This window comes from Lynx rufus, unplaced genomic scaffold, assembly GCF_022079265.1.
Source record: "Lynx rufus isolate CCGP_SWC_20201006 ecotype Redwood Valley unplaced genomic scaffold, mLynRuf1.p SCAF_7, whole genome shotgun sequence".
NCBI classification, from domain to species: domain Eukaryota; kingdom Metazoa; phylum Chordata; class Mammalia; order Carnivora; family Felidae; genus Lynx; species Lynx rufus.
The window spans coordinates 133,969,641-133,995,083 of NW_025814889.1; the positions used below are offsets into that span (position 1 = coordinate 133,969,641).

The 25,443-nt window shown below is 37.7% G+C and overlaps 1 protein-coding gene across 1 annotated transcript in view; it reads right to left on the reverse strand.

Annotated features, from left to right (window-relative positions):
- SLC25A17 (solute carrier family 25 member 17) overlaps nt 1-25,443 on the reverse strand; it is a 45,711-nt gene that overhangs the window by 12,551 nt on the left and 7,717 nt on the right. The window contains exons 2-4 of the mRNA XM_047066745.1: nt 7,286-7,346; nt 4,825-4,891; nt 3,246-3,397 (exon numbers count right to left, since the gene is read on the reverse strand). Of these exons, the coding sequence (XP_046922701.1) occupies nt 3,246-3,397; nt 4,825-4,891; nt 7,286-7,346 (280 nt within the window). The remainder of the gene's footprint in view (nt 1-3,245; nt 3,398-4,824; nt 4,892-7,285; nt 7,347-25,443) is intronic.

Below are 25,443 nucleotides of genomic sequence, written 5' to 3' on the forward strand. Positions count from 1 at the left end.
CTGAGTCAGCCAGGCATCCCTGAGACTGATGGTTCCTTTACATATATATAATTTATTGTCAAATTAGCTAATATGCAGTGTATACAGTGTGCTCTTGGTTGAGACTGATGGTTCCTGATGACCAAACAAATGTGGAGGGTGAGGCAGCACTTGCTATAATGACTCCTGGGTTTCTATCCTGAGTTACTTACTACAAGTATTCATTTTTTTAGAATTTTTAAAATTTTTACTTTTTTAAGGCATTATATTTGCTAGATCACAAGCCACTTTGTGCAGTTGGGCACACTTTCTTTTTTTTCCTCTTCCAAAGTTTCATTTAGATTCAAGTTAGTTAACATATAGTATAGTATTGGTTTCAGGAGTAGAATTTAGTGATTCATGACTCACGTATAACACCAGGTGTTCATCATAACAAGTGCCATCCTTAATGCCCATCACACATTGAGATCATCCCCCCATCCACTTCCCCTCCAGCAACCCTCAGTTTGTTCTCTATAGTTAAAAGTCTCTTATTGTTTGCCTCCCTCTCTATTTTTATCTTATTTTATTTTTCCTTCCCTTCCCCTATGCTCCTGTGTTTTGTTTCTTAAATTCCACATATGAGTGAAATCATACGGTATTTTCCTTTCTCTGACTGGATTATTTTGCTTACTATAATACACTCTAGTTCCATCCACATCACTGCAAATGGCAAAATTTCATTCTTTTTAATGGCTGAGTAATATTCCATTATATGGAATATATAATATTCCATATATATAATTCCATATAATATATATATATATATATCTCTTCTTCATCCATTCATCAGTTGATGGACATTTGAGTAATATTCCATTATATGGAATATATAATATTCCATATATCCATAATTCCATATAATATATATATATATATCTTCTTCATCCATTCATCAGTTGATGGACATTTGGGCTCTTTCCATAATTTGGCTATTATTGATAGTGCTGCTATAAACATTGGGGTGGATGTGCTCCTTCAAATCAGTATTTTTGTACCTTTTGGATAAATACTTAGTAGTGCAATTGCTGGGTCATAAGATAGTTCCATCTTTAACTTTCTGAGGAAACTTCACACTGTTTCCCAGAGTGGGTGCACCAGTTTGCATTCCCACCAACAGTGTAAGGGGGTTCCCCTTTCTCTGCATTCTCGCCAACATTTGTTGTTTCCTGAATTAATTTTAGTCATTCTGAGAGGTGTGAGGTGGTATCTCATTGTGGTTTTGATTTTTTCCCCCTGATAATGAGTGACATTGAGCATTTTTTCATGTGTCTGTTAGCCATGTATATGTCTTCTTTGGAGAAACTTCTGTTCGTGTCTTGTTACCTACAAGTATTCATTTCCACAAAGAATGAAATCCTGTGTGCTATACTCTTTATGTAAAACTTGGTCTGGTGGGGGGTCAAGGGGGAGGGGCAGAGAGCGAGGGAGACACAGAATCCAAAGCAGGCTCCAGGCTCTGAGCTGTCAACACAGAGCCCTGGGTAGGGCTCAAACCCATCAGCCGCGAGATCATGACCTGAGCTGAAGTTGGATGCTTAACCGACTGAGATACCCGGGCACCCCCTGGTAACTGTTTTTCAATTAAATCATTTATTTATTTATTTAAGTTTATTTATTTAGACGGGTAGCTGGTCTCTCAAAATAAATAAACTTAAAAAAAAGAAAAAAGTAAGCCAACTCAGCTCAGAAATAAACCTTTGTGTAATTAGTCAACAATCTTCCACAAGGATGTCAAGACCATTCAAATAGGAAAGGACGATCTCTTCAATGGTATTAGGAAAACTGGGTATCTGGATATCCACATACAAAAGAATGAAGTTGGACCTGTATCTTCCACCACATACAAAAGTTAACTCTAAATGGATTAAAGACCATATATATATGGTTTTTCTCTCCCTCTGCCCCTCTCTCCTGCTCACATGCTCTCTCTCTCTAAAATAAAAAAAATAAGAAAAAAATCTACAGCTCAACAACAAAAAAAATCAAGCAACTTGATTAAAAAATGGGCAAAGGACTTGAATAGACACTTCTCCAAAGATCACATACAAATGGCCAACAAGCATATGAAACGATAGAAATGCAAATCAAACCACAATGAAATATCACCTCACTATCAGGATGGTTATCATCATTAGGATGGCTACCATCAAAACTAAAACACCCAGAAAATAACAAGAGCTGGTGAGGACGTGGAGAGCTTAAAACCGCTGTGCACTGCTGGTGGGATTATATGACACAGTGGGAAACAGTATGATGGTTCCTCACAAAATTAAAAAAAAAAAAAAAAGAAACTACCATATGACAGCAACCTCACTTCTGGGTATATATCCAAAGGAACTGAAAGCAGGGACTCAAAAAGATTTATTTACACAACCCATGTTCATAACAGCAACTATTCACAGTGGCCAAGAGGCCAAAACAACTTAAATGCCCATCAATAGATGAATGGATAAACAAAATGTGGTATATACATACAAATGAATAGTATTTGGCCTTAAAAAAAAAAAAGAGCAAAACATGAATGAACCTTGAGGGCATTATGCTGAATGAAATAAGGCAGTCACAAAAGACAAATACTGTATGATTCCAGTTATATGAGGCATCTCAAGTAGTCAGATTCACAGAAATAGAAAGTAGAATGGTGATTATCAGGGGGAGGGAGGAAGGGAGAGTTTGCTATCTAATGGTTATAGAGGTTGAAAATGTTCTGAAGATCTGTTTCACAATAATATAAATGAACTTACTACTTAAGTATACACTTAAAAATGGTTAAAATGGCAAATTATACGTTATGTGTTTTTTTTGTTTTTTTTTTGTTTTTAATTTTTTTTTTCAACGTTTATTTATTTTTGGGACAGAGAGAGACAGAGCATGAACGGGGGAGGGCAGAGAGAGAGGGAGACACAGAATCGGAAACAGGCTCCAGGCTCTGAGCCATCAGCCCAGAGCCTGACGCGAGGCTCGAACTCATGGACCGCGAGATCGTGACCTGGCTGAAGTTGGACGCTTAACCAACTGCGCCACCCAGGTGCCCCCGTTCTGTGTTTTTATCACACACACACACACACACACACACACACACACACACACACACACGGCTAAGTCAGAAAATGAATTACATTCTTTGTAGCATTAATTTGTGCTAAAATAAACTTTACAGAATATATGAACCACAAGATAAATATTAAAATATAAAAAATTTTATACTCAGAAAACTTTGTTACCTGCAACAAATCCAACTACTAAATCTTTTCCAGTAGTAGAACGTTGACCTTTGACCCAGACTGCTTTGAGACTATTAAAAGTGTAGAAATAGACAAAATTGGAGCAGCACAGACTGGAGATAACTGGAAACCACCCTCGATATGGTGCCAGGCTAGAGGAAAAACACAATAAGCCAAGTAAAGATGCTGGACAAAAGCCAGTAGAAATGGGCAAAGTCCCAGGAAAAGCTGATCATTCACATATTCTCGAAGTTCACTTCTGTATTACAACATACTCCACACTGCACATATATTTCATATTCTGAAAGATACCCAAACCAAGACATCTTCTCTACCATTAATGATGCCAAAGAAACAACACACTTTCAATGATTGATTTTACTGATTTCCTCCCATTGATTTCCTTTAGTAAGTTACTATGTAAGATTAGAGACAATTTCTTCATGGCTATTAGTAAATGTGGCATCACTCACATTTTACTACAAGGTAACAGCATTTAAAATGAAGAAAATATAGATAGCAAGTATAAAAAAAAGAAGTGGTTGGGCGCATGTTATAAGGGCACAGGAACATGGCTGAAGGGCTCCTACTAGCCTCACCTGGGACAATTTAAGCACCAAAATAATATCATATAGTAATCAATTATAAGCCACGGAAAAAGCAGGAATTTTTGAGTTTAATACTGATACTAAAGTTTCTTTTCATAGACTGTTTATAGTTGCAAGAGAGGAAAAATTATTCAGTGGCTAACCCAAATCTGAGAAACCATAATTAAGCAATGATGGGCCAGTGGACAATATGTGACTCCAGATGTGATATCCTAAGGACACGATATCACCTATGCATTACTCTGGCCAAGAATGCAGAGCTTCAATCTAATCATAAAGAAACGTGAGGCAAAGTTAAAATGAGAAGTATGTTATTAAAAAAAAAAAGGGAGGGGAGTTATATTCTTTAAAATTGTTAATGTGCTAGGGGTAAAAGCTTTGATGTATGGTGTGTACCTTACTCTTAAATAATTTTGAGAAAAGTTTGTGTGGTGTGTGTGTGTGTGTGTGTGTGTGTGTGTGTGTGTAACAGAGAAGAGGGAGGGTGAGAGGGGAGAGAATATGAGCACAGATGGTAAAATAAATGGGAAAAAGTGTAATAGGTCCATCTGCATAAAGCATATACTGATATTCTTTGTACTATTTTTAGTTTCATAATTTTTTGTGAATTTGAAATTATTTCCAAATAAAAAGTAAAAAAAAAAAAAAAACAACCAAAAGAAGTATATAATCTGTCTGAATATATCATAGAACAAATTAAATTATCACCTTCTTCAGCTCACTGTAAAAAACAAAACAAAACCATAAAGCATTGGTTTCATGGAAGACTCTATGATCAAGAGTCAAAATGGCCAACCACAGAACTTCAAGGAGGTGAAAACAATTATGTACTCATAAGTTGGGCAATTAAAATCCATAACTACTGTAAGGCTGCGAGAATGGGAAGAGAGAGTGCAGATTTGCCAGAAGCCTGGCAATCTCCCAACGGGCTGCCTGCTCTAACAAGGACAAGCAAGGTGGTTGGTACTCACAGGCCTTCTTCCTTAATGATCTCCAGGAGCACCATGTGTGTAGTTTTGGACTTTCTTTTCTCATCAACTATAAGATGAAAGAATATACATTTAAACTAAATCTGAGAATGATGATCTTCAGCATCAGCAAGTTTCACTGAAATGCCATTACCTCACCTGAGCGATCTCCCGCCCTATTTGAGCTCCTTAGCTTGCCTCAGAACTCAACAACCCTCCTTGTTCCCAGGTGCTCAATTCCCAACTGTGGATCCCTTGGGTTTCATCTGGTATTCACGAACCATAAAGCATTTTAATTCAACACCTAATTTCCAAAGCAAAAGATGTGACAGGAGATCTCCTATTTCATAAGGCTTATCTTGTTTGGGGCTTTTTTTTTTTTCAAAGTTACATATTCTCATTTTTATCTTAACATCTTATAAAGTAGAGTGGAAATAAATTACCATCTCCCTGTTAGGGAAGAGGCTACAGACACAAAAGCTGTGAAGGACACATGTAGTTGGCAGCAGGGCCAGGATTAAAACTCAAGTTTTCAAAGTTTTAGGCTTGTGCTCGGTTTCCTAACCTAAAAACTAAAAGGTCTCAAAAGGATGAGAATTGGGGCACCTAGGAGGCTCACTCAGCACCTAGGAGCCTCACCTAGGAGGACTCAAACTCGGTTCATGAGTTTGAGCCCTGCGTTGGGCTCTGTGCTGACAGCTCAGAGCCTGGAGCCTGCTTCAGATTCTGTGTCTCCCTCTCTCTCTCTGCCTCTCCCCTGTTAACACTTTGTCTCTCTCTCAAAAATAAACATTAAAAAAAACACTACAGGGAAAATGGGTGACAGGCATTGAGGAAGGCACTTTTTGGGATGAGCACTGGGTGTCCTATGTAAGTGATGCATCACAGGAATATACTCCCGAAGTCAAGAGCACACTGTATACACTGTATGTTAGCTAACTTGACAATAAATTATATTAAAAAAAAGAAATAAAAATAAAATAAAAGACAAATGCAATGATTGTAAAAAAAAAAATTACAAACAGGTTTAAGCCTTTGATCCAGCAATCTCATTTCTGGGAATTTACCACATTGAACTTACAAAAACAAAGCAGCATATGAACAAGTCTATTCTACAAAAGAGAAGAAACCACCCAAGAATCTAGAAAGGGGGAAGGGTAAACAGGTTATGGAGCATCCACACTATGGAACACTCTACAGTCAGAAGGATGAAGAAGCTCCCAAAGCATTGATTTCGAAGGCATTTACAATATGCTGTTAAGTGAAAAATATAAGGTGCAGAACAGTGTAGCAAAAATGCTTTTTGTGTAAGAAAGGGAGAAAACTAAGAATGTATATATTATTTTTTTAAATATTTATTTATTTTTGGGAGCGTGCAAGTTGGGGAGGGGCAGAGAGAGGGGGACAGAGGATCTGAAACAGGCTCTGCGTTGACAGGCTGACAGCAGCATGCCTGATGTGGGGCTCGAACTCAAGAACCTTGAGATCATGACCTGAGCTGACATCAGACACTCAACCAACTGAATCACCCAGGTGCCCCTATATACATTTTTTTACTTGCTTGTTATTCCATAACAAAACTCTGCAAGACTATTTGAGAGATTAATAAAGACATTATCTGCAAGGGAGAGAAGAAAGGGAAAGAAGGGGCAGATTATAGTGAGATTTTCCACCATACTGTGTATCGTTTTATAGAGTTTTGGCTTTTGAGTCATGTGAAATTATTACCAATCACAAAACTCTAAAATTAATGTAAAATAATAGCCATGAAGGGTTTTATTGTAGGAATTAGTTTATTCAAAGCTAATCTTACTCTTTTATTTCTTCATGTAAGTTCTGGCACAGGTTTATAATTTCAAGTTGAAAAATACTGAGGGAAAAACAAGCAGGAATTATAGAGGGTTGCACAGTCCAATAATGCAAAAAAGGCAAACTAAGACTACATGCCCAATTTAGCAGTGACAGTGGGTGTTTGGCTTCAATGCATTTCCTATTTCTTCTCTGTTCTCTTTTGAGAAGATCTACTCCCAGCAAAAACTCTCCACATTGTGCCTTTAAAAAGTCATATTGTTGGGGCTACTAGTTGGCTCAGTTGGTAGAGCATGTAACGCTTGATCCTGGGGTTGTAAGTTCGAGCTCCATAATGGGTGTAGAGATTACTTAAAAAAAATAGTAAAATCTTTTTTAAAAAGTCATATTGTTTATTGGAAAGAATTGTAATGATTCTAAAGTACTAAAGCAAGCCCACTCAGGTTCTCTCAGATTAGAGAATGCTTGAGGCTATGACTCATTTATGAACGCCTCTCTGTTAATGAGGAAACAGCACTGATGACCAGTATTTAAAGTCAGTGGAAAAGGACAAGGGTAGATCCCTAACAAAACAGATATTCTTACGTTACTAGAAAAATTTGTTTGTTTCCTGACACCAAATGAAAAGAATATGATGCCTAGAAAAGTTACTCACCTTGAAGTCGAAGTCGAGCTGTATCCAAGGGAAAGAATACTGTCATTGCTGTCACACTTCCCTGAAAAATTTGAAAAGACTTTAGCCATTATAGTTTCACAAAAATAAAGAGCCACAACTTTTAAATGAACAAAAGTTCATTATTAACCGGGGGTCAAATCAGATTTCCAGTGAACAGACATATACAATATTGGGATTATTTCTGTTCAAGTTCTAAAGTTATACACTTAAACACAAGTATTTCATTTTCCAGAAGAAATCTTTCTCTCTCTCATACTGAAAAAGAAAATGAAGTGGGTCCCTGAAGAGAAAAACATAGAGGTTTGCAACCCAGGACACACATAAAAAATAGCAGATAAATTGATTTTTTTTAATCTTTTATAGATCAGTTGCTGTTCCTATTCTCTGATAACCTTACAAGCCAAAATATCTAGTAATAAAACAGATAAATACTTCTAGTCTCTTTGCTTAGTCAATATATTTACCACAAAGTAAAAGAGGTATAAAAATCATATTGTTCTTTACAATAGCTTTGTTTACTTGTGTTTGAAATAAAATAGGGACAATCTCAGCTCAATATTCTATAAATAATTCATCCAGGGTAACACAATGATAAAAATTATCAGGGAAAGAAGCCAGCAACCGGTCTTTCCATTCATAAAACTTTATGACAGATAAAAACCACAAGCATATAGTTAGGGATGAAATTATACAGATGAAATCTCCAGGTGGGTTTATGGTTCTCAACCTAGATGGAGGCCCACTGGTATATATTCTCAGGCAGAGTATCAAGTTTTGAGCTACTGATCTAATAATGGTTATGTACAATATTTTAATCATGGTAACAACTGGAAATTAGGTCAACTTTATAGATAAGAAGAAACATTTGCCAGATCGCTTAGCTATTTAAATAGGTCAGCCTGTCTGACAAGGGAGAGCACTGTATTGTCCTATTAGAATGCTTCAAACCTCAGATTGAATGTTACCACCCCCTGCCTATCAGGTTACATTCCGATATGTTGTTCATGCTCTGTGTTCCCACGGCACTTGTTTATATGTCTCCTCTACAGGATTATGATACTATTCACTCTATCTCTTTGTATAACATAGATTAATGAAATATTTATTCAACTTACCCTTCAGTTATTTATGCTTTTTTGATGACTCCAATATAAATGTTCTTTTCTAGTAAGGACTAGGTAATATTTGATGTCCCAAGGAACACTGGGCCTACAAAGGCTTATTATAGTCTACAGAGATGCTTCTGGCATCCTTGCTCACGTTACAGGCAATTTCCAAGAAAAATGAGGACTGCAAAGCTGGACAATGCTTACTAAGGTTATTAAGGCTGTGGCACTTTTTTTCCTATTGCATAGTACTACGTGTCCATGCCGGTATTGCATAAACGGGGCATTTCAGGCAGAAAAATCCTGTCTGGAAACTTTTTCAAACAACTGGGACATCTCCATTCCTCTTCCTTGCCAGCTTTAAACATACACCCAAAGTTCCTAACTTAGAAACCCCTGCCTACCTACCTTGAAATCTTAAAGGGAAGTACATCTTACACCAAGATAAAGAGAACAGCCAGTCCAAAGAGCTCAATGGTCTATTACCTCCTCAGGAACTAACATAAAAAGTTCAAATCTAGTAAAACGAGTTCAAATTTAGTAAAACTAAAAAAACTTTTTAAAATTTATTAGTACTGGAATTGTTTCTCGGCCTTTTGACTAAGATCAAGTGTAAAATTTATTAGTAGTGGAAAGACTAGATCAAGATAGTGAACTGAAAACCCAGCATTGCCTCCTCCCTCATTCCAATCACTAATAATCACAGAAAAGGCTTATATATGAAAGTGTTGTATAGAAAAACAAAGAAGGGTCTATTGGTGGACCAGAAATTAAAAGGATAGCAGTGAGGCTATTGTGAAAGAACTCACAGACAAAATGCACAGGAGGTAGGTGTGGTAAGCAGAATAATAGTCCCCTGAAAGATGTCCATGGCCTAATCCTCAGCACCCGTGAACACATTGTATTACACGGCAGGTTGCTGATCACCGACTTTAAAAGAGGGAGATTATTCTGGATTATGTGAGTGGGTCCAATGTAATCACAAGGGTCCTTAGAAGTAGAAGGAGCTAGAAGAATACGTGGGAGTAAGGCAATGTGCAGGTTCAACCACTACTGATGGCTTTTAGACAAAGGGGCCACTAGTCAAGGAATACAAGTGTCTCTAGAAGCCAGAAAAGGCAAGGAAATGGATTCTCCCCTACAGCCTCCATTAAAGAACACAGCCCTGCTGACACCTTTGATTCTAGCTCAGTGAGACCTGCATCACACCTCTGACCTATGGACCTACAGATATAAAATCTGTGTTGTTTTAAACCACTTAATCTGGGGTAATTTGTTACAGCAGCAATAGAACTCTAATACAACAGGATTACTACAAATGGTGAGAATGAGCATTGGGAAGCAGAAGGGAGCTCTGGGGTGACTTTCTGGTTGATTAGTTGGGTACCCTAACAACTGAAGTCCGGTGTCTCAGTCTCAGGTGGTTTATCTGTCAGAACACTCAGTCAGAATGGGGGAAACTAGGAAAAACTCTTGAGACCAGAAAGCTTGCCATTGTCATACCCTGCAGGAAGACAATGCCACCTTTTCATCACATTCCCCTGGAAGCCAGCAGCAGTAAACATGCATAGGCAGGGGGGAGGAGTGTGGAATGGGGAGGAAATGAAAAGCTTACCAGTTTTACCTATTTAAGGAGAAGACACAGACACAGACACACACATTTATTCCAGGTTTTGTTAGAAAACCTAAGTTTAAATGTGAGAGTTAAAAATTTAAGGGTGAAATGAGGGCTTCCATTTCCAGCAATATGGTGGTCTAGACAACATGGTGCAAAATACCTAGTACTGTTACATAACATAAAAAAAATATAACAAACATCCTTTAAATGCTTAGCTGAGCTCACAAGAAAGTAAGGGAAATCAACTGGAGGCAGAAAGAAGAGTAGAAACCCTCAGAATTAAGCAGATGCTGGCTTTGGTCGCCTAAGAATTTTTTGCCAGTCTAATTGATCAAGTGGCTTCATTACCACTTTTAAATTGAAGTGGAATTCACATAACATATATTAACCATTTAAAAGTATGCCATTCAGGGCGCTTGGATGGCTTGGTTGAGCGTCCGACTTCAGCTCAGGTCATGATTTCACGGTTGGTGAGTTGGAGCCCCATATCGGGCTCGCTGCCGTCAGCACAGAGCCTGCTTTGGATCCTCTGTCTCCCTCTTTCTGCCTTCTTCTGCTCGTGCTCTCACAAAACACACACACACACACACACACACACACACACACAACAAAGAAACACTAAAACAAAAAAACAAAAAAAAAAAACCATTTAAAAGTATACCAGTGACATTTAGTATATTCACAATGTCGTGCAACCACGACCTCTATCAAATTCCAAAAGATTTTCATCACCTCAAAAGAAAAGCAGGCATGTTCTATTTCCCCCTCCACTCAGGCCTGACTCTGATATTTCATATAAAAACACTCATGCAAAATGTGACCTCTTGTGTATGACTTTTTTCACATAGCATGATGTTTTCAAGGTTTATCCACTTTGGAGCATGTATCAGTACTTCATTCCTTTTTATGGCCAAGTAATATTGGATTGTGTATATATACTACGTTGTGTTTATTCAAAACGTTTTGGAATGATACAGACGTAGGAGTTGCACAACACTGTGAATGTACTAAGTACTGTTGAAATGTACACTTTAAAGTTTGTTTTTTAGGGGCGCCTGGGTGGCGCAGTCGGTTAAGCGTCCGACTTCAGCCAGGTCACGATCTCGCGGTCCGTGAGTTCGAGCCCCGCGTCAGGCTCTGGGCTGATGGCTCGGAGCCTGGAGCCTGTTTCCGATTCTGTGTCTCCCTCTCTCTCTGCCCCTCCCCCGTTCATGCTGTGTCTCTCTCTGTCCCAAAAATAAATAAACGTTGCAAAAAAAAAAAATAAAGTTTGTTTTTTAGTAATCTCCACACCCGGTACTGGGCTTGAATTTAGGACCTCGAGATCAAAAGTTGCATGCTCTTTGGACTGAGCCAGATGGGTGGCCCTGAACTGTACACTTTAAAATGGTTAATTTTATATTATGTGAATTATACAATCAAAACCAAAAACACTTAATCCTCGCAACAACCTGATGAGGTATGTACTAGTATTCTCTCCATTTTACACGAGGAAAAAAAAACACCAAGAAGTTTTATAACTTTTCCTAAAGTTATACACTTTGTAAGTGGCAGAATCTGTGTCTGAACATTGACAGCCTGGCTCCAGAGTTCACGCTCTTAACCACTGTTGTAATTAATACTTGAAAAAAATTTTACTAATATACTACTAAAAATTACTGGAAAAGAAAAAAAAGGGGGCTAGTATGGGACCTATTTTAGGTGTCAAATCTTTTTTTGTGTACCAGTCTGGAAACTCAGCATAGAGCCTGGTATAGCATAAACCCTGAACTTGTTAATTCATGTATGACTGTATGCACCTATAAATAAACCGAACATCCATGAGAAAATGTATTCAAAATGCTAAAGATAAATCTGGAACACAGCTATTCTGTACATTGGGGATTTGCTATATTTGTCTCCTCACCAAGCAAACACACAGATGACTGCTTTCGTTCTCCTAAGCAGCTGCTACCTGAAGGACAATATTTATTATAGATGCGAGTCTTATGCCAAGCTATAAAAGCACATGACTTTTTAGAATTTGCATTAAATTCCTCTTTCATAAATACTCAGTGGTTTTTTTCTCCCCTCCCTAGGACTGTCTGTTCACTGACATAAAATTAGAAGGCACAAAATACTGAGACGATAACCACGATGTACAATACTGTTGTGCCAGAGAGGCATAAAAATAAATCCATTATTTTGAGTCCCACAGAATTCTAACCATCTGAGTGGGAGTTCTACTGCTGAACATTAATTACGATGTAAAAGAATCCATTTCCAGAGAAACAACCTTCTGGTGTCTCACCAGGAGGAAATATTTTTAGTTACAACTTTCTACCATCCCTCTCTGGCATTTAGCCATTAGATCTTGGGAAATAAATTAATTCCTACATGGCAGTGGCACCTGGATCACCTTGTGTGGAGTCCTGTCACCTGAGAACTGAGGAGTCTGAGCCGGGATGGTGAAGAGGTATGCCCAAAACCCGAGTGACAGAGGCTGAGTCAGAACCCAGAGCTCTCGGACTCCTAGTTCCCTGTTCACGGTTCTATCTTATTCTCAATCTTTTTTCAGTCAAGACATAAATGATTTTTAACTTGACTCTTCTCTTCCGCTTATCAAAGGGAACACAATATGGGGTGCCTAAATGGCTCAGTCAGTTAAGCATCCGACTCTTGATTTCGGCTCAAGCCATGATCTCATGATTTCCAAGAGTGAGCCTTGCGTTGGGCTCTGCTGACAGCATGAAGCCTGCTTGGGATTTTCTCTCTCCTCTCTCTGCCCTTATCCTGCTCGTGGTCACATGCATGCACACTCCCTCTCCCAAAAATAAATAAACTTCAAAAAAATAAATAAAAGTGTACACAACACACACACACAATCTGGGAAACTCACACACACAAAAACTTAACAGTGAATACGTGAGGAGAGGAAAGGAATTAAAGGTAACCCCATTTCCCTCATTGACCCTCCACGTAATTATTAACTTTTTTTTAACAATAAGCATGTGTTAGTTTTAGCTAACACATATTTAGTTTAGGCAAATATATATTTTTAAAGATAACAGAATACAAGAGAATATAGCCTAGGAATTCTCTAAGTATGGTCTGGGGCTCCTTGGAAGTCCTCAAACACTTTGTAGGGGTCCGCAGGATTAAAAGTATTTTCATAGGAACACTATGACATTATTTGCCTTTTCATTCTCATTTGCTCACAGCATGTAGTGAAGTTTTCTAGAGGGTATAGGCTATGTGATATTGTAAGAGACTGAATGCAGAAGCGGATACAAGGAACCAGCTACCTTCTCTTAGGTCAAACATTAGAAAGGTTTGCAAAAATATATAATAATAATGTTGCTATTTTTACTATTTTGGGGAAAATGATTTTTTTAATGTTATATATGTTAACATGTAACAGGTTTAATATTAATAAAGAAATACCTAATGACTTCTCAATTTTAATTTCTAATAAATATTGATAGTTACAACCACATAAACAAAAGCTCTCAGAGTCTGCAATAATTTTTAAGAGTATAAAAAGTTTGAGACCGGGGCGCCTGGGTGGCTCAGTCGGTTGAGCGTCTGACTTCAGCCCAGGTCATGATCTCGCAGTCCGTGGGTTTGAGCCCCGCATCGGGCTCTGTGCTGACAGCTCAGAGCCCGGAGCCTGTTTCAGATTCTGTGTCTCCCTCTCTCTCTGACCCTCCCCTGTTCATGCTCTGTCTCTCTCTGTCTCAAAAATAAATAAACATTAAAAAAAAATTTTTTTTAAAAGTTTGAGACCAAAAAGTTTGAGAACTGCTGTTACAAACATGCCGCTGAATATGATAACTGTACATTATGAACAATTATTTAACGCATCACTTCTAATATCCCTTTCAACTGCATTATGCCATTATGACATCAACTGAAAACATCAACTACCTTTGGGCTGGCCACTGTCCTCTCCAGGAAATTCTCTAAAAGGCAAGTAACTCTAGGGGGTGCCTGACTCTTGGTTTCAACTCAGGTCGTGATCTCACAGTTCATGGGATCAGGTTCTGTGCTGACAGCGCTGGTCCTGCTTAGAATTCTCTCTCTCCGCCCCCCCCCTCAATAAAAAGTAAACATTAAAAAAAAATAAAAGGCAAGTAACTCTAAGAAGAATATGTATAGCCTACAAGTATCACCTTAGACCTAATCATTTATTAAAGGATTATTTTTTTTAATGTTTATTTGAGAGAGAGACAGAGTAGGAGGGGCAGAGAGAGACATAGGGAGAAAAAGAATCCCAAGCAGGTTCCATGCTGTCAGTGCAGAGCCTGACATAAGGCCCCGCCTTACAAATTGTGAGATCACGACCTGAGCCTAAATCAGGAGGCAGAGGCTTAACCAACTGAGCCACCCAGGCGCCCCTCTTTTCCGTTCTTTGGGTTAATTTTGATATAATTAAAAATTTTTTTAAATGTTTACTTATTTTTGAGAGAGAGAGAGAATGCAAGCAGGGGAGGAGCAGAGAGGGGGACAGAGGATCTGAAGAAGGCTCTGCACTGACAGCAGAGAGCCCAATGTGGGGCTCGAACTCACCACCCGTGAGATCATGATCTGAGCTGAAGTCAGATGCTCAACTGAGCCATCCAGGCACCCCTAAATTTGATATTTTTATCTAACTTCTTGAGACGGATGCCTAGTTGGTTAATTTTAAGTCTTTCTTCTTTTCCAAACTTGATTTAAAGGCTATTCATTTCCAAGTGTTTTAGCTGTGTCTGATAGGTTTTTTCTTTATGACTCAGTGGTTTTTAATATATTCACAGAAGTGCAATCATCACCACTAACTCCATTTTAATTATCCCAAAAGGAAACCTGTACCCATTAGCAAATACTCTCCATTCTCTCCTTCTCCCACACCCTGGCAACCACTAATCTATTTTCTGTCTCTATCTGCCTATTCTGGATAGTTCATATAAATGGAATCAAATAATACATGATCTTTTGTGACTAGCTTCTTTCAAGGCTCATCCATGTTGTAGAATCAGAACTGCATTTTGTGTTATGGCTGAAAAATATTCTGTTGTATGGACACATCACATTTTGTTTACCCATTCATCAAGTTGATGCATTTGAGTTGCTTCCACTTTTCTGCTTTATGAATAATGTTGCAATAAACATTTGGGTACAAATTTTTTGAATATAGGTTTTCAATTCTCTAGAAGTAGAACTGCTGGGTCATCTGGTAACTTTAACATTTTGAGGAACTACCAAATTATTTTCCAGTGCTGCACAATTTTAAATTCTCACCAGTAAAATATGAGGTCTCCAACTTCCCCACAAATTTGCAATACTTGTTATTATATGTCCTTTTGATTATGGCCATCCTGGTGGGTGTGAAATGGTATCTCATTGTTGTTTTGATTTGCATTCCCCTGATAATTAATGCTGCCAAGCATCTTTACACGTATAGTGGTCACTTGTATATCTTTATTGGAGAAATGGCTATTCAAATCCTTTGTCTATCTTTTAATTGGAGTATTTGCCTATTCTGGATACTAGACCCTTATTCTGGATACTAGACCCTTAACAGATATAAGACTTATAAATATGTTCTCCTGTTGTCTTTACTTTCTTGATGGGGTCTTTTCTTTTTTTCATTTTTTTTTTTAACACTTTATTTTGTTTTCTGAGAGACAGAACGTAAGCAGGGGAGGGAACAGAATCCAAAACAGGCTCCAGGCTCTGAGCTGTTAGCACAGAGCCCGATGTGGGGCTCAAACCCACAAACGCAAGATCATGACCTGAGCCGAAGTTGGACGCTCAATCGACGCCCCTTGTGATGGGGTCTTTGAAGCACAAAAAGGTTTTAATTTGAATGAAGTCCAATACACATATATATATATTTATTACTTGTGCTTTTGGTGTCATATCCAAGAAACCATTACATTAGGTCTGTGGTTTATTTTGACTTATTTTTTTTGTATGGTGTAAAGTAGGGGTCCAACTTCATTCTTCTGTGTGTGGATATCCAGTTGTGCCTGCAACATTTATTAAAGAGACTACTCATTGATTTATCTTGACATTCTTGCCAAAACTCAAATGAACAAAAATTGAGGGTTTCTTTCTGAGACTCCCAATTCTATTCCATTGATCTATCTACCCTTATGCCAGTACCACACTATTTATTGTTTACTGTAGCTCTGTATTAGGTTTTGAAATTGGGAAATATGAATCCTTCAACTTTGTTCTTTTTCAAGATTATTTTGACTCTTCTGGATTCTTTGCATTTTCATATGAATTTTAGGACCAGCTTATCAATTTCTACAAAAAGCAAATTGGAATTTTGATAGGGATTGTACTGAATTGTAGATTCTTTGGGGGACTATTGCCATCTTTATATTGTCTTCCAATCAATGAACATGGGATGTCTTCCCACTTATTCAAGTCTTTAATGTTTTTCAATGATAGTTTATATTCTTCAGTGTCCCAAGTTTCAATATGCACTATCTGCACTATCACTCAGTTCTAAATATTTTCTTATTTCCATTATGATTTCTTCTCTAACCCATAGATCTTTCAGAAATGTGTTTAATTTCCAAACATATATGCTTTTTGTTTTAAGTTACCTTTTTGTTGTTGTTTGCTACTTATTGCACTGTGGTTTAAGAACTCATTCTGTACTATTTCAACCCTAAGTTTTGTTTTACAACCAAGTAAATGGTCAGTTTTGATAACTTTTTCATGTTTGGCTTAAACAGAATGTGTATTCTGCAGTTGTTGGGTACAATGTTCTGAATATGTCTATTAGGTCAAGTTTGTTAAATACATTATTCAATCCTTTATATTTTTATAGCCCTCCTCACTTGTTTTATCAATTACTGAGAGATATATTAATATCTTCCATTTTGATGATGGATTGGTATATTCCTAAATTTTTGCTTTAAACATTTTGAGACTATTAGATGAACACAAACTTAAAACTGCTTTATTTTGCTGACATACTGAGTTTTCTCAATGATATAGCCACTGCTATAAAGTCTATTTTGTCCGATGTTAATAGCTCTCATTTGGTTAGTATTTGTCTGATAGGTCTTTTCTTATATTTTTGCTTTCAAACTTTCTGCATCTTTTTTTTTCTAAACATATCTTTTATAAATTGCATTTTCCTCTTTTAAAAACCAATCTAGTACATTCTCTTTTAACCAAAGCATTGAGTTCATTGACATTTATTTGGATTTAAAGCTGGCATCTTAGGGGTACCTGGGTGGCTCAGTGGGTTAAGCATCTGACTCTTGGGTTCAGCTCAGATAATGACCCCACAGTTCATTGAGATAGAGCCCTGCAATGGGCTCTGTGCTGACATAGAGGAGCCTGCTTGGGATTCTCTCTCTCCCCCTTTCTCTCTCTGCCCCTCCGCACTCTCTTCCAAAATAAATAAATAAACTAACTAACTTAAAAACAAATAAAGCTGTTGGGGCGCCTGGGTGGCTCAGTCAGTTAAGTGTCCAACTTCAGCTCAGGTCATGATCTCACAGTTTGTGAGTTCAAGCCCCGCGTCGGGCTCTGTGCTGACAGCTCAGAACCTGGAGCCTGCTTCAGATTCTGTGTCTCCCTCTCTCTCTGCCCCTTTCCCACTCGTGTTCTGTCTCTCTCTCTCTCAAAAATTAAAAATTAAAAAAAAAAACCATTAAAAAATAATAAAGCTGCCATCTTATTTTGTGTTCTCTGTTGCTTTTCCTGCCCTTTCCTGCTTTCTTATTTGACTAGAGGTTTTTTGGTTTTTTTTTCTTTTTACTTAATTTCTTCCCTCTGGAGAGGTATGTGTGTGTATAAAATTTTACAAGCTATCCAGTTATTACCCATAGATCTTTCAGAAATGTGAAACACAAAAAATTCCTAACTTATCAATACTAAAATCATTTATCCTCCTCCCAAACAATAGACATTTAATTCCATTTACTCCCACCCACCTTCCTATTGTTATCTACTTTAATTCTAACTTCTTTTGTTTCTTTTTTAACGTCCACCAAACAATGAGTTGATCTGTTTTATCATTTAAAGTTGTTCAGATTTAGACACATGCAATATTTTACCACTTTTTCTACTCTTCATCCCTTCTTCCATCTCATACTTTTCATCTAGCATCACCTGCCTTGTGCATGAATAACATCCTTTAGAATTTCTTCTCGTGAGGATCTTGCTAGTGGCAAAGTGTTTTTGATGGTCTCAAAATGTCTCTATTTCACGTATGTTTTATTTATTCATGTTTTTTAATGTTTATTTATTTCAAGACAGAGAGACAGAGCATGAGCGAGGGAGGGGCAGAGAGAGAGGAAGACACAGAATCCTAAGCAGGCTCTAGGCTCTGAGCTGTCAGCACAGAGCCCAATGCGGGGCTCAAACTTGTCAACTGCGAGATCATGACCTGAGCTGAAGCTGGACGTTCAACCAACTGAACCACCAGGCGCCCCTATTTCACATACGTTTTAAAGATTTTCACTGGATATAGCATTCTAGGGCAATATCTTCTCTCAGCAAAGTGAAGAAAACACTCCACAGTTTTCTGATTACAATCGCTGCAAATGAGAATCAGGGGTCAGCTATCGCTAATTCTATCTTCAGTTGTGTCTAATATATTTGATAAGCCTGTTTTTATTTATTGATAAGCCTATTACTCAATTTCAATTATCAATTTACAGCTATGCACTAATTATCTTACCTTTAAATTTTTATTTGATCAAAACAAAAGCATGCACATAGTTTTAAAAAATCATGTAATACAAATGGCAAAATACAGTAGTTCCTCCCCACTCTTCTCCATTTTACCCAATCTTCCTCCCCACAGGCAATTATTTTAGCATCTTTTAGGTGTTTCTTTTGAAATTTAAATATCTCCACATAATTAAAAAGTATCCCAATATCTTTTGATTCATCAATTTCAGACATTATTTATCTCATATTATAGACAGTGAGAATTTAGCTCTGTTCTACTACCTCTTCATGTCCCATCCTTCTAAGAACTGTGATTTTGCTTAAATAAGTATTCAGCGTTCCCACGACTATCATGCTTCCACTCTCAAATTTCAGTTATTTTACTTTTCATTTCTAGATATTCTATTTGGTTAACTTTCAAGTATGCTTAGCCAATCTTAGTTTCTTGTACCCTCACACATATTTGGTAGTCTTTCTTTCTCTTATACATACTAAATAGCTTAAGATTGTGACTGAAAATTCCATTTTCCGATTGTTGTTGCTGTCTGCTATGTTTTTGTTCACAATGCCTTGTTTCTCTGTGAGTTTAGTTTGAACTGCTCATTTCCCTGACAATTTTATTTTGGGGCATTCTTTTAAACATCATAATGTGCTTCTGGAAAGGATTTCTGCAAGGCACTTTGGGGTCCCACACACCTGAATCACTTCAAGTTCAATTACTGGCTTCAGGTTTTCAAATCATCCAAGTAGTGAGAATTCAGGCTGCAACCTAAGAGGGAAATTTCAGTGGTGATTTCCCTACTCAAAACAGTGCCAAGACTGGAGACAGCTGATATTCCTGGGGAGGAGTAAGATTATTTTCCATTCATGTCTACAGCAGATTCCATTGGGATTCCAGGTTTACTGGGTGATCTGCTACTGGACTTCCTGTCTACAGGCAGATTGGGTTCCTTCTCTTCTCTGTATCTCTGAAAGCTACAAATCTAAAGCTCATGTTTACCTGCTTAATCACTTCTTGCAAGGCAAATGTTCTCTTTCCCTCTAGGTCCTGCCTTCACTCACTCTCTAGTCTGAGAATTCCTTATCTTGTCACCTTATTAATGCTTTCATGTTGTCTTAAGAAATATTTTATACACAGGCACCTGGGTGGCTCAGTTGGTTGAGTGTCCGATTTCAGCTCAGGTCATGAACTCATGGTTTGTGAGTTCGAGCCCCACAACGGGCTCTGTGGTGACAGCTCAGAGCCTGGAGCCTGCTTTGGATTCTGTGTCTTCTTCTCTCTCTGCCCCTCCCCTGCTCATGCTCTATCTCTCAAAAATAAATAAATGTAAAAAAAAAAAAATTTTTTTTTAAAGAAATATTTTACAGGTTTTTGTTTTTTTTTTTTAATTATAAAGGGAAGTTTTCAGGAGATGCTTTGATTAGTTCCTTAGTTAGAAACCAAAATCTCATTTTAAGTATTTTACAATGGACTATTGCTAGTCTTGGCAAATAAATATTTTTAAATCTTTGTGAATGTGTTTATTCCTTTGCTGTTTATTCAATTTTGTTCTTATTTCACGATAAAATTGTGTAAGGGCAGGTTGGTAACATATTCACATTTCAAATCTATTACTACATAACATCACTCATAGCATAACACCACTCTTAACATGTTCCCTGGACATTTAACAAGTGAACTAAGAAACGTATTTCTACTTAATACCCACCTTCAAAAAATTTATAAAATTTAGTACAGTAATACTAAACAAAAGAAAATCAAACAGACATTAAATAGTACCATTTTACCCTGTATATAAAAATCAGGAAAATGACAAAATCAAGAAGGAAAAAAGCCAGAAATCTAAATTTAGACCTTTACTACACAGGTATCTCATTAAAATACATGCCAAAGGCCTTTTAGGTGGCCATCCAAGTAACCAACCACAAGAGCTCTCAACCTGAAAGACCAGACCACAAATACAACCAGTAAAAAGATGGAGGAGGGGCACCTGAGTGGCTCAGTCAGTTAAGTATCAGACTCCGGCTCAGGTCATGATATCATGGTTTGTTGAGTTCAAGCCCTGCATCAGGCTCTGTGCTTACAGTGCAGAGCCTGCTTGGATTCTCTTTCTCTCTCTCTCTCTCTCTCTCTCTCTCTCTCCCCCTCTCCCTCTCCCTCTCTCTCTTCCCCTCTCCCACTTGTGCGCGCTCTCTCTCTCTCTCTCTCAAAATAAACAAACTTAAAAAAATGGAGAAGGGATATCTGCCAGAATATCTAAAAGAATAGTATTTTCTGATTTATTGGATATGGATTGTAAGAGAGAAGGGAAAGTCATAAGAAATGAAGATACCATTGACAGAATTAGGAAAGTTATTTGAGGGATATAGTTTTAAGAAATTACTAGTTCAGGGGCGCCTGGGTGGCGCAGTCGGTTAAGCGTCCGACTTCAGCCAGGTCACGATCTCACGGTCCGTGAGTTCGAGCCCCGCATCAGGCTCTGGGCTGATGGCTCAGAGCCTGGAGCCTGTTTCCGATTCTGTGTCTCCCTCTCTCTCTGCCCCTTCCCCGTTCATGCTCTGTCTCTCTCTGTCCCAAAAATAAATAAACGTTGAAAAAAAAAAAATTAAAAAAAAAAAAAAAAAAGAAATTACTAGTTCAATCTTGGACATAGTGACTTTCAGATGACAATGAATTAACTACTCTCTCACCTGATGCTTCTAATGCTATTGTGCATCCTGTGTACAAAATTCTATTACACAGCAATCACTGTACTGTATTTAGTTGTTAATGAGTTTGTCTTCCTTATTAGACTATGGGCACCTCAAGGGCAGGAACTTAACAATTAATTAATGACTAAATAGCAAAAAAAAAAAAAAAGTCTTTAGGCAGTTGGTAATAGCATACTACAGCTTAAGGACACAGATCATAGCTAGAGATAAAAATGGCAAACCAAGTCACCTACACCACTTTCAGCTTAGGGCATTTTTGTTTCTCTCTGTTGTGAACAGTCCCATAGTCAGCACCTGGATTCCTTAATAATGTATCAGCATCTACATTTCAGGTTACACATCCAAAATATAGTGGTTTATTCATTTATTGACCTGTAAAAGTCCATTCAAAGTCCACTTTTTTATTTGGCCAACATAAACACACATGCCGTTGAGCTGAAACACCTACCACTACAAACAAGAGTCAGAGTGAGACGATAGGGTAAACTTGGTCAAGATGTGGTCCCCTAAGCATGTGCAATCTTATGGGAATAACAGGGACACACACACATATAGAAGTAGAGCATCATGCCTTTAAAGGACAATAACGTTTAGGTTAGCTTACCAACCAAGTCACCAAATTCAACCATTTCCAAAATGTTAATTCACCCCTGAAGGATGAAAAATAGTCAAAAAATGCAATGCCAGTTCCAAAGTCAATTTCCAGAGAGGAGTCTAAAAATGGTGGTTGAGTCACAACACTACTGAAATCAGTGTACAGCATCCCCTGAGGGAGTACATGGCATTATTTGATAAAAGGGCTATTTTAGAAAGAAAAACAACTAAAATACATTTTCAGTGGTAGATCTCAAGCTAATGAAATCCCAAAGATTGAAAGCTACTCACTGTGGCTTTCATATTCAAAAATGTTATTTACCTATCAGAGTTAGCATGCCTTTCCCTTGATAAAGCAATCAAGCAAATTCTCATATCCATACACAGAGTTAAACAAAACTTTAACATACAAGTTTAACATACAAGTTAAACAAAAGGCCTAATAGATAATGAATGCACCTAAGCGTCTTATGGGAAAAAGCATGAGCTTTGGGATAAAACAAACCAATGTTCAGGTCCCAGTTATAGTACATACTATAAATAACTTCAAATCTCCATGCCTCAATTTCCTCATCTGTAATTTTAGGGCCAATACATAATTATCAAGGATTGCTGTGAGAAGTGAGAAATAATTAATAAAAAGCACCTAGCATCATACCAGGTACACATTGGGCACTCAACAAATGTTGGTTCCTATATCCTTTTTATAGCACCTTTTAGCACTAGAACTCAATATTAATCAGGACCCTAAAATTAGTAATGGTTACTTAAGTTCCTTCCAAAAGAACAACTGTAATTTTATTTATTAAAAAAGAAAGAATAACTACTCTTTCAGAAGACACCTCAAGAAGGTAGGAGAGTGTACAGTATAAAATAATAACTAAAAAGTCCAATCAAGTAAGAATGAAAAAAGTCACCGTTAGGAAGTCAGTGATGGCCTCTGGAAGAGTAGTTCCAGTGGTTAGCCTGGATGAGTAGGAGAGGTAGTAAGTACAGAATATCCTTTAAGTAAACTTAGGAGAACCAGCAGCAGCTAAGAAAAAGGCAGTCTCTGGGAGCCTGGGTGGCTCAGTCGGTTAAACATCCTACTCTTGACTTTAGCTCAGGTCATGACCTCATGGTTCATTAAATCTCCACGCTGAAGTGCGGAGCCTGCTTGGGATTCTCTCTCTTTCCCTCTTTCTCTCCCTCTCCTGCTCACACACTTGTGTGCACATTCTCTCTCTCTCAAAATAAATAAATAAACTTAAAAAAAAAAAAAAAAGAAGGGGGTGCCTGGGTGGCTCAGTCAGTTAAGCGTCCAGTTCTTGATTTCAGCTCAGGTCGTGATCTCACAGTTCCTAAGATTGAGCCCTGCATGGGCTCTGTGGTGACCGCATGGAGCCTGCTTGGGATTCTCTCTCTCTCCCTCTCTTTCTGCACCTCCCTTGCTCGCTTGCTCTCTCTCTCAAAAAATAAACTAAAAAAAAAATTTTTTTTAAAGAAAAGAAAAAAAAGAAAAAGGCAAGTCTCCAGACCAGACTGGTATGACAGGACAGGGCTAACCATGTTTGAGGGCTGAAGGGAAGCAAACACTGGAGAGAGGTTAAAGCTATAGGAAAGAAGTGAAAATTAATGGAGTAAAGTCCTAACACATAATTGGGGATGGAGTAAGGGGGAAGGGTCAAGATCAAAGGTAGCAGAGACTGGATGTATCTGTTTTTCCTGAGGCCAGCAGAATATAGGAGATATGGGTACAACTGCAATTGATTGTTTAATAAGACAAAATGGAAAGTGAGAAACCTCATCCCAAGAAGCCTCTATTTTATCTAGGGAATAAAAGGTGAGATTACCTTCTATAAGTGAAAGGACAGAGTTGGTCATATGAAGAGAGAACAAACTTCACTTGTATTTAATTTCTGAAACTGGGTACAAATACTATATTTATATTTACAAGAATATATCGGAAAAATAAATAAATTATGGCCTTACTACACTTCTCCAGATACTGCACTAGGTGCTCCACAAGTGTTACCACATTTACTTCTCTGGGAACCCCAGTAAGCTCAGAAAACTCAGGTTCAGAAGAAAACATAAATGACCCAAGATGACATTGATAATTTTTACTCCAAAACTTTTCAGCATCTATACCACATTTATTTTAAAAAATTAAGTTATAAACTACTGTATGTATGGCAATACAATTTCCTTTATTTAACCTTTTTCTGATTCAAGCATAAAGAAGCAAATTTAGAAAAATAATTTCCATAAAGATGGCATAAGAATCTTTAAGATTAGGAGAACTGAAATGAAATGACCCTGTTAGCTGAAAAGTTTATTAAGGGGGTCAGGAGGGATGAATAAACAGAGCACATAAGATTTTTAGGGCAGTGGAAGTACTCCATATGATACTCTCATGCTGGTTTCATGTCATCAGACATTTGTCAAACCCACAGAATGTACAACATCAAGAGTGAATATACACTAATATGCACTATGGACTTTGGGTGACAATGATGTCTCAGTGCAGGTTTATCAACTGTAACAAATGTCCACTCCAGGGGGGGATGTTAATAATAGGGGAGGCCATGCATGGGTGAGGGCTGCGGGTATATGGGAAATCTCTGTATCTTCTTCTCCATTTTGCTGTGAACCTAAAACTGCTCTAAAAAATTAAATCTTAAAAAAAGTTTACTAAGAAATCAAGATATATTTCGGATGGTGGGTAGTGAGGCAATGAAGTCTTCAAGACTAAACACTATATAATAATTCGATCATGATTTAGCAGAAGCCTAAATGAAATAAAACAGCAAGCTAGGAAGTAAAGATAATACGATAATGACTTTCTCCAATTACCTCCTTTTGAGGTTTTTAAACCAAGTAACATAATACCCTCAGATACATACTAACCTAAGTTAATTCTATGGGAATCTGAGCCACTAGATTTAAAATCTGGGTGTGAATCAATCACCTGTGGAAAAGTAAACCCTTTCAAAGAGAACTGAACATATGAATTGTTAGAACTGTGGTTTAAAGTACTCCCAATAAGGGGCGCCTGGGTGGCTCAGTTTGTTAAGCATCCAACTTTGGCTCAGGTCATGATCTCACAGTTTGTGGGTTCAAGCCAGCTCTCTGTCAGCACAGAGCCTGCTTTGGATCCTCTGTCCCCCTCTTTCTCGGGCCATCTCCCTCCCCCGCTCACGCTCCCTCTCTCAAAAATAAAATAAAACATTAAAAAAAAGTACTCCCAATAAACAATTAGTGTCCAATTGCCTCCAGTTTGGTTATACATGTGTATACGTAATATTTAATGTCACTTGTTTTCTGATAATCTAACCTGGTTTTGAAATACACAAAGGAATGAGACAAGAAGAGAAGGCAGCTAGGCATAGCAGAGAGAAAAGGCCTGGATTCTGGCCTTCTGCCTATGACCAATTCATTGGTAACCCTGGCCAAATCATTTA